The 10061-nt window shown below is 44.3% G+C and overlaps 2 protein-coding genes across 2 annotated transcripts; both read left to right on the forward strand.

Annotated features, from left to right (window-relative positions):
* Positions 1 to 437: 437 nt before the first annotated feature.
* Positions 438 to 5845, forward strand: LAJ45_06132 (uncharacterized protein; the record flags this gene model as incomplete). The annotated part of the gene is made up of 9 exons (XM_046115699.1): positions 438 to 511; positions 593 to 992; positions 1045 to 1484; positions 1541 to 2063; positions 2114 to 3003; positions 3057 to 4251; positions 4304 to 4806; positions 4861 to 5430; positions 5488 to 5845. The coding sequence occupies 9 exons, from the start codon at positions 438 to 440 to the stop codon at positions 5843 to 5845; spliced, it is 4953 nt and encodes a 1650-aa protein (XP_045971283.1).
* A 1242-nt stretch (positions 5846 to 7087) lies between these two features.
* On the forward strand, positions 7088 to 8599 carry LAJ45_06133 (uncharacterized protein; the record flags this gene model as incomplete). Its single annotated transcript, XM_046115700.1, has 7 exons — positions 7088 to 7157; positions 7215 to 7426; positions 7527 to 7543; positions 7615 to 7686; positions 7775 to 7861; positions 7972 to 8207; positions 8289 to 8599. The coding sequence occupies 7 exons, from the start codon at positions 7088 to 7090 to the stop codon at positions 8597 to 8599; spliced, it is 1005 nt and encodes a 334-aa protein (XP_045971284.1).
* Between the last annotated feature and the right edge of the window lie 1462 nt (positions 8600 to 10061).

Consider the following 10061-nt stretch of genomic DNA (forward strand, 5'->3'; position numbering starts at 1 on the left):
TTGTCTGTTCATCCGACCCGCGACAGCAAGGAGACTTTCGCTTCAAGAGCTACATACACTCTGCATGGACACATAGGTACTTACATGTACTCAGCTCTATGTGCATCTGCTCCTTGCTTTATTAAATCGATTGATTGGCTACACCGTTGCATTCACCGCTGTGCTGCACTGTGTACCCAAAGGGATTTTGTATCACCGGATCCTGATCAACGCCCATCTTATCACAAAATCCTCTCTTACTCTTACTTTATCAGGGTCACTCACCATCTTCTCCCACTCAATTGACCATTTTTCTCCCCGAACCCAGTGTCAAAGATAACTCTAGGCTTCATTTTACACTTCAACCTCGACGAACTCTGGATTACCTCCCTTCAACGAATTCTAATTAGTCGATCGACCCTAGAGTTTTTACTCTTTGGTCGCGCAGCCGGAACGGCATGCATCCCAATTTCTTACATTGTGAACGTCCCTTCTGGAGAGGGGACGACTTCACAACTTGTATACGTAGGGAGTAAGATCGGCCCTGTAAAGACCTGCTGGTTGTTTGAGCAGTTGCCTAGGCATGAAATGACTGACAATCCATCAAAAATAGCCTCATCCAGGTTCTCCTACCATCTCTCGTCGTCGGCCTATCCACGTTATGGCTGACCGTATCTCTTGTACACCGCTTCATCTCCAAAAGGCGCTCGAAGGGGTATCGAAAGCTTCCTACTCATCAAAACGCGTTAGGAGTAGCGGCTGTCGATGATGGCGACTCAACCGACGTTGACGATGACGAATTTGCAGAACACCTGAGCTTGAGACACACAATGAGCCATGGTACATTTACCGAAGCGAAGGTCCTGGCCCCGACTGGTGAGATTGTTTTAGCCGCTTGCGAGGTGCTTGGGGCCTCGGCAATTCTGGGAATTTTTATTGCCGAAATTTTTAAGAGGAACGGTGACATCTGGAACTATGCAGGAATGCCATTCGTTTCAGGAGTTGTATGCTGGGTGGGTTCAAACGACACGCATATTTGGAAAGGACTAAGCTTATGTGAAATAGGGTTATGTTGCTTTACTCACAGCCTTTAGGCTCTGGTTTTCGGTGTCTGGGGGCCGCGATTTGCCATCTCTCTGGGATCACACGGCACTTATTTACATGTTCAATTTCATCTTCGCCACCGTCGCATTTCGAACTGCTTTGATCCAGCCAGAGATTGGCATTCACGAAGCCTTTATCATAACACAATTCGCATTGATCACCCTACTATGTATGATCGCTCTTTCTAGTAGGAGGGGTAACAAACCGGTCGAGTTGAAGGTCATTGACGGACTCGAGCCCTCTAAAGAGCCTCTTGCCTCGCTGTTTTCGTTGGCTAGTTTTAGCTGGGTCGATGGGATCGTATGGAAGGGTTATTGGAAACCTTATGTGCTTGAAGAACTTTGGAATCTGAGGGAAGATGATATTGCATACTCAGTTTTAAGTGCTTTTAGGCAAACCAAGTATTTGACCTGTGGCACATAACATTCACGATAGTCGTATACTGACAAAAATCTAGGAAAGCATCTACTCTCGCCATTACTCTGCTGAAACATTTCAAACGGGATCTTGCTATTCAGTCTGCATGGGCTGTATTTGCTTCAGCCTTCACCTTTGCACCTACCCTTCTTCTGCGAGTGATTTTGCAGTATGTTCAGTCTCCGGAAGATACACCAAAGAACGTTGCATGGCTTTTCGTTGTTTTGCTTTTTGTCGCTGCAACTATCTCTGCCATTGGGAATGGTCAAGCATTGTTCATTGGTCGTAGGATCTGTATCCGACTTAGGGCCGTAATAATTGGAGAGGTCTATGCAAAAGCACTCCGGAGAAAGGCTGCCGCAGGAGCCGATAAAGAATTGGGGAAAAAGGACGAGAAGAAGAAAAAGAAGAAGAAGGACGGAAAGAAACTCACGGATACTGACGATAAAGATGAGAAGGAGGATAAAAGTGATGGCGATCAAGCTAATGTTGGCGCTATCATCAATTTAATGGCTGTTGATTCTTTCAAGGTTGCGGAAGTTTGCGCCTATTTGCATTTCTTGGTATGTTGTTGATATTATGAGTTGTAGGAGAATTAAACTGACAATAGTAGGTTGCTGCTGTTCCTGTTCAAGTAGTTATCGCTGTGACTCTACTTTACCAGATTCTTGGGTGGAGTTCTATTGCCGGCATTGGCGTCATGATTCTTTTGCTCCCTATAAACTACTATATCTCTAGTCAGTTTAGCAAAATTCAGCAAACAATTATGTCAACTACGGATAAGCGAATTCATACCACGAACGAAGTTCTGCAGAATATTAGAATCATAAAATTCTTTGCCTGGGAGGAGCGCTTTGGGCAAGTCGTGGATGAGTCTCGAACCGCAGAGCTGAAGAACTTGAGAAGACGTTATATACTGTGGGCAGTGGCTGCAACTTCGTGGTACGGATCTCCAATTATAATTACCTTTCTCAGCTTCTTTTGCTATACGGTTATCGAAGGGAAGGATCTCAACGCACCTGTCGCTTTCACGGCATTATCTCTGTTCAATGTTTTACGTGTCCCGCTAGATCAACTCGCAGACATGGTCACAAACGTTTTACAAACCAAAGTCTCCATCGATCGTGTGGAAGAGTTTTTGAATGAGGAGGATACCGAGAAGTACATTCAACTCAAGCCTACAGAGGACGAAGATCCAGACGCTCCGCTTATCGGCTTTAAGGATGCCGCATTTACTTGGGGAAGCAAAAATCAGATCAAAAACAAGGCCGGGATATCGGCTTTCCAGCTACAGGACCTCAACATTACATTTATACCGGAGGAGCTTAATATTATTGCGGGACCTACCGGATCTGGAAAGACTTCATTGCTAATGGCTTTGTTGGGAGAGATGACGCACATTAAAGGGATTGTACGTTTACCTGGTGCGCATAGCCGGGAGGACTTGACACCAGATCCAGAAACAGGGTTGACCGATTCTGTGGCTTATTGCGCCCAACAAGCGTGAGTTGATAGATTCTCAATTCCAGTTCATTATAAGCTGACATAACGAATAGATGGTTGGTAAATGATACAATCAAAAATAATATCCTTTTTGCAAGTCCGTATGATGAGGAAAGGTATCACGCAGTTCTTATTGCATGCTCATTGGAACGTGACTTTCAGATCTTGGATAATGGCGACGAAACGGAAGTTGGAGAAAAAGGCATCACTCTCTCTGGAGGACAAAAGCAAAGGATTTCACTCGCAAGAGCCCTATATTCAAAGTCTAAACATCTTTTACTCGATGATTGCTTGAGCGCCGTTGACTCTCACACTGCAAAATGGATCTACGACTACTGCATAATGGGGCCCTTGATGCATGCCAGAACCTGTATTTTGGTCACTCATAATGTTGCGCTTTGTGTTCCACTGGCGAAACATGTCGTGGTTATGGAGAACGGACGTGTTCTGGCGCAAGGCGATCCCGAATCGGTTGTTGCTTCTGGGGCGCTCGGAAACGATGAACTGTTAAAGTCGGGGGTCAAATCGAGGCCTGCCTCCAGGATGCCCTCAAGAGTTCCGTCTTTTATCGGGACTCCGACCGATGGCGGAGATCAGATATCTAAGCCCAAACCTCTGAATGGATCCACAGATCCAGCCGGTAAAAAGGACAAAAAATCAGGAGAAGAAACAAAGCTCGAAGGTAGCGTTGATTGGAAGGTTTATAAACTGTACCTGACCGAGATGGGACCGTGGTGGTATTGGGCTATCGTCTTGTCGATTTTCGGGGCGCAACAAATGGGTACTGTAGCTACCTCTATCTGGATTCGTCAATGGGCATTAGAGTATGAGACCGAGGCGAATGAAGGTGGCAATTTTACTATGTCTAGTGTAACTCACAGTGCACTTTCTTCCTCATTCGGATATTCTGGAAGTTGCTTTGCATCTGGAAGTTGCTCATGGGCTTTCCCAACCACAACTTCGCCAAATACTATTGGAATTGCTAGCAACCAGGGCAAGGTCAATGTATGGTATTACCTCATAGGTTATCTGCTTATTGGTCTTGTATACACCACCTTGTCCTTCGTCAGGGAGGCCGTCGTGTTTTATGGTTCCTTGAGGGCGTCGAAGCGAATTCATGAGCGGCTTTTACATCATATTATGCGTGCAAAATTTAGATTCTTCGATTCTACCCCGTTAGGGAGGATTATCAACAGGTTTTCCAAGGATGTGGAGGCCATTGATCAGGAGGTGGCGCCTGTTGCTTTGGTAAGTTTTTTGGTGGTGTTATTAGCTGCGAACCCTCAACTGATTATTTTAGGGTATGGTTCATTCATTGGCCTCTGTTGTTGCTATTGTAATTTTGATCTCGGTCATTACTCCTGGTTTCCTCGGTGCAGGCGTGATCATCAGCATGCTATATTGGTTGATCGGGGCGTTCTATCTCCGCGCATCAAGAGATTTGAAGCGTATTGAATCAATCCAACGCAGCCCTCTGTATCAACATTTCGGCGAAACATTGACAGGTGTCTCTACTATTCGAGCATACGGTGACGAGCGACGATTTGTAAGAGATAATCTCAACAAGATCGATGCACACAATAGACCGTTCTTCTTCCTCTGGGCCTGCAATCGTTGGCTCGGGTTTAGGGTCGATATTGCAGGTGCTTTGGTTTCGTTCTTTGCGGGTGTGTTTGTAGTTTCTAGCGTTGGTAAAATTGATGCTGGGTTGGCAGGTCTTTCATTGACCTACGCCATCACTTTCACGGACAACGTTTTATGGGTGGTTAGACTCTACGCTATGAATGAACAGAATATGAATTCGTAAGTCCTAAATAAAATAGTTCATTAGTGGTATTGATGTTAACTGTTCCACAGGGTTGAACGGATTAGGGAATACCTAGAGGTTGAGCAGGAGGCTGCTGAGATTATTCCAGAAAACAGACCTTACACTAATTGGCCAGAAAGCGGCTCTGTAACATTTGACGATTATTCAACACGTTACCGTTCCGACCTTGACCCAGTTCTTAAACATGTCAGCTTCGAGATCAAGCCATTTGAAAAGGTTGGCATCGTTGGCAGAACCGGGGCTGGGAAGAGCTCGCTCGCACTTGCACTATTCAGAAGCTTGGAGGCCGAAACAGGAAAAATCATCATTGATGGAATAGATATCAGCAAAATTGGACTTCGCGACCTACGTCAGTCGATTACTATGGTGCCACAGGACCCAACACTCTTTACCGGCACGATTAGAAGCAACCTCGACCCCTTTGGAGTTTACACAGATGGCGAAATATTTAGAGCGTTGAAGAGAGTGCAATTGATTAATGAAGAGCCCGAGGCTGCAGCTCCAGTTGCTGGAGATGATGCATCGATCAACAAAAACATCTTTCTCGACCTTCAGAGTGCAGTTGCAGAGTCTGGTAACAATCTTTCACAGGGACAAAAGTAAGATTCTTCTGTATTAGTCTCCTTGAGGGACCCGCAATGTTGACTTTGATTTAGGCAATTATTGTGTCTTGCAAGAGCTCTTTTGAAGGAGCCTAAGGTGCTTCTTATGGATGAAGCAACTGCCTCAATTGATTACACTACAGACTCCAAAATTCAGGCTACTATCCGTGAACTTAAAAGCACAACCATTACTATCGCACATCGACTTAACTCTATCATATACTATGATAAAGTTCTCGTGCTAGATCAAGGAGAGGTCCGCGAGTACGATCATCCGCACAATTTATTAAAAAACCCAGACAGTATTTTCAGAGAAATGTGCGAATCTAGTGGCGAGCTGACTCTGTTGGAGGATATGGCTAAGAAAGCATATATGGGCACTGGTACACTTGTGGAGACTGCCGAAGAGTAAGGTTGACAACATCTCTAGTCATGGATAGGGAAATTATGTTCGAAAGATTGTATGACGGTATGATAAGAAGTTTTTTGTGTCTTTGTTTAATCAACTTTTGTGTATAATTATTACGCTTCTATTGTGTTCTTTACTACCAGTTGCCTCTCGAAATACATAGGAATAATTTTTCGGTTTGGTGTTCTTAATTTGGCTTATAGGCACAAGGTCAAGTACCTACATGTATCTACCTGTTTTGGGGGGGGGAGGTGGGCCTCTGTGATTAAGTTAGAGCCTATTCGAGGCGGAATTCATGAATCTTGTTCTTACCTAATTGGTAATTGACAGCTACATATATTTCAATACCATGCGGGGATACCTTGAAAAACGAAAAAAAAAAACATATTGTCCTTAATGATATGTGCGGTTTAGCCCGCGTGAGGACCCATCGCATATACATGGGTGGATACTGCCACTGTCTGCTTATTGGCTGATATCAGGGCTAGACTTATCTATTTAGGATTGAAATAATTTCCCGACGATTTGTGTCTGAAACTCTAAATCTTGATAACTACATGTATGTACTTACTCTACTGTGATCGTAATGGTTTAGGACATGAGATTGATCTACACTACTTTTCTGGTTGATACTCCTGAATATCTCATGGCTAGAGTAGATGCGTCAGCCTTACTACTAACTACATGTATATATAGCAATTGAGTTGATGGTTTAAGAAAAGGATATGGTAGTATTGATTAGGTTGCAATCTCCAGAGTTCTCGCAATAAGTATTGCCCCTAGATTAGGGAATGAGGCGGGACAAGAAATGATACTCTGGAGGGCTTATTTAGCCGAGGAGTCATGATTGAACGGCCATGCAGCTGGGTGTTGGAGTATATTGTACTTACAGTATTAACGCAATGGATATTGTGGCAATACGAAGTTATGCATTATTTACAGAAATGCAGTAGTAATACCGCAGTCTGACGGCGTTCTTTCGAGTACAGTAGTCATTCCACCTACTTTTATGTGCCGTACTAACCAACATCTCAGATCAAGAAGTTCAACTTCAGAGCTAAATGTTACACATTATCTATTACTATCCGTATCAATCTGAAAGAAATTTTCTTTCTGTAGGCTTGTTTGCTACTAACTGGTGCTATTAATGCCCGGTCAGTTTTGGAATAGGATCTGAGACCTGCACGTCCGAGTCATATCTTGTAGAGTCAAGAGATGACTCGAAATCGGGTCCTGATGTGAGATATGAGCGGAATAACAGTTGAGATCAGTTCTTTGCAGGGAACATACAAAAGAATCAGAAGGGTACACAAAAGTGAGTAATAAGTGGGCTGTCTTGGCGTCCCTCGCGCATCTCTAAAGTACAAGCAAGTTCCTATTTTTTCTGTCGCCCCACCAGTCGCCGCCCCGCACAGAAGCGGTAACATCATTCCTCCCATTCCTTCTGTCCAACATCAAATCTACATCATCCCCGAACACAACGTCGGTTTCTTCCTTTCGCAAGAACAACACCTTTTATTGCTAGTTTCGCTTTTTAAACAATTCACCCAGAAGAAAATCGCAGCAATGGCCCTCAGAGCTCAGGTTAGAAAATTCCCATTGAAATGCCACTACAACATTTTCCTGCTTGGCTTGGTTTTAATGAGTGAACATCGCTGATTCGAAGTTGATGATTTTGATTTAGTTCGAGAATTCAAATGAGTACTTGCTCTCTCGCCGGCACCATATGCGTGACCTTGGAGTGGGCAGTTTTTACTTACGGATAATTACAGAGTCGGTGTTTTTGCGACGCTTACAAATTCGTACGCGCTCGTCGCTACAGGGGGATCGATGAACTTCTACAGGTTCGCACTTATTTCATATACCGGATGAATATGGCTAGTAGATAGAAGGTAGATAGAGAGGTCTGGAGCTGATTTGGGGCTCATTTAGTGTTTTCGAGGCTGAATTGGCGGATATCATTCCCATATGCCACACCACCATCGCCGGAACCAGAATTGTTGGAAGATTGACCGCTGGGTATGCAGCTCCGAACGGAAGAAAAAACCAATACTATCCCAAAGTTTCTTCTAGGCAATATAAGAAGGAATGGCGGAGTTTCAGGAGATGTGCTAATGCAAAACTCCCAGAAACCGAAAAGGACTCCTAGTTCCCACTTCAACAACTGATCAGGAGCTGCAGCATCTCAGGAACTCAATTCCAGAGTCAGTGAAGATTCAGCGTATCGAGGAACGGTTATCAGCGCTTGGAAACGTTATCTGCTGTAACGACCACGTCGCCTTGGTCCATCCCGACATTGAGCGCGAGACAGAGGAGATCATTGCGGATATCTTGGGAGTTGAGGTCTTCAGACAGACTATCTCCGGTATGCCTAACTTATGCACGCATAACTCACTGAATTATTCCGCGCCCCCCCATTGGTGCAGTTGCTCACACTGAACCGTAGAGAACGTCCTTGTCGGTTCCTACTGCTCCCTCTCCAACCAGGGCGGTATCGTCCACCCCAAGACCTCAATAGAGGATCAAGACGAGCTTTCATCACTTCTTCAAGTCCCCCTAGTCGCCGGTAGTGTTAACCGTGGTTCCCCCGTCGTCGGCGCAGGAATGGTTGTCAACGACTGGATGGCTGTTACTGGACTTGACACCACTGCGACAGAACTGTCAGTTGTGGAGAGTGTCTTCAAGCTCGGAGAGGGCATGGGGCCTGGAAATGTCCAAGGATCACTGAGAGATACTATGGTGGAGACATTTTATTAAAAGACAGAAGATGATGGTGCCCCCCCCCCCCCCCCCCCCAAGCCCCCATGAATTGGAAACTAACAATATAATATTTCACCACAGAAATGATTCTCTTTTTTTTTGTAAAATTTCTTTTCCTGTTCTCCATTGGGCTAGTTAGTAATCCATTAGTCAAATAAAGCTGGCATAAAAAACTAGTTGCAATCGCGTACTAAGTGAAAATTCATGTACCTACAGTTGGGAAAACCGAACGGGCAACCAAATATAGGTACTACTTTAGTTTTACATACAGTACCACATTTATCCAAGATTATTGAGTTGGCTACTCAGTGTAATATGTTGGCTTTGCTAGTGTTTTTTATCGTAGTGTATACAAAAAAAAAAAAAAAAAAAAAAAAAAAACCATAATGGTGATGGTGATCGATGTCTTCACATCACTCACCCAAGATACGACAATACGACAACGACAAGATTCGAACTTGCGCGCCCGAAGGCATCCGCTCAACTGTACCGGTGTGCCAGTAATAGCAGGCGAACGTGTTAACCACTCCACCACGTTGTCTTGGTATTAGCAGGGTTTGTATCAGTTATCAGGGGTGCGTGCTTTAGTGGATCTTGGAATTAGGAACTCCTGGATCTATGGTGTTCAGGAACCTATTCGAGACGAGTCCAACAATAGGCTGCTTGGTTTTAATTATGGATACCCTGATATCTCAAGGCGTAAATACGAAATAGGACCAAGACGGATGATGGTTTTCTTTGGCCCTAGGTAAGTTTGTGATTGGCTTGTTATTCACTCATGGAATATCACTCGCTCAAGTCAACGTCTTTCACAAATGATGGGCCGGATGCAATGCCTGAATAGATCAACACCATCACTACTACCTATATTTTGTTGCATCTACTGTTTTCCGTCTGCGTGCTTTGATCGGTTTTTAATGTTGATTGACAACAGCGTTCCTGGTGTGATGAAAGACTTCATTCGAAAAAAATATATGGCTGACACTCATCAAGACTTCAACTCCTGGACATGGGCCCAGGGGCCCTTAAACTGTTCAATATAGGATAGTCAAACCCAGACTAGATGTTCCAAGGCAAACTTTAACCTCAGTACTACATTAACCACGCAACTTGTGATATTATCAAATAAATCATACGAGCGTAATTACTCCTAGCTCCCAAACAACCAAATACCCCCATAGAGAAATCATAGATACGTGAATTGATGTATGCATACACATAACCACACAAATAAAAGGTTCTAGCTTTAGAATTCAAAGAGTAGCCGTAGTTGCCTCAGGGATAGGAAAGCCCGTCTTGTTGGAGGGCCGGGCGGGGTTCGTTTGAAGATCTCCTTGATTCGTTCTCCTTCCTAGTACGCTGCCTCGCCCCATACCCATAAGAGACCATCAATCTTATTGGATTAGCGATTAGGACGAGGTGATGGTATCAAAGCACACGTTCGCCTGAACGATTAAAT

Source organism: Morchella importuna (assembly GCF_003444635.1).
Source record: "Morchella importuna strain M04M26 chromosome Unknown Morimp01GS017, whole genome shotgun sequence".
Classification (NCBI taxonomy): domain Eukaryota; kingdom Fungi; phylum Ascomycota; class Pezizomycetes; order Pezizales; family Morchellaceae; genus Morchella; species Morchella importuna.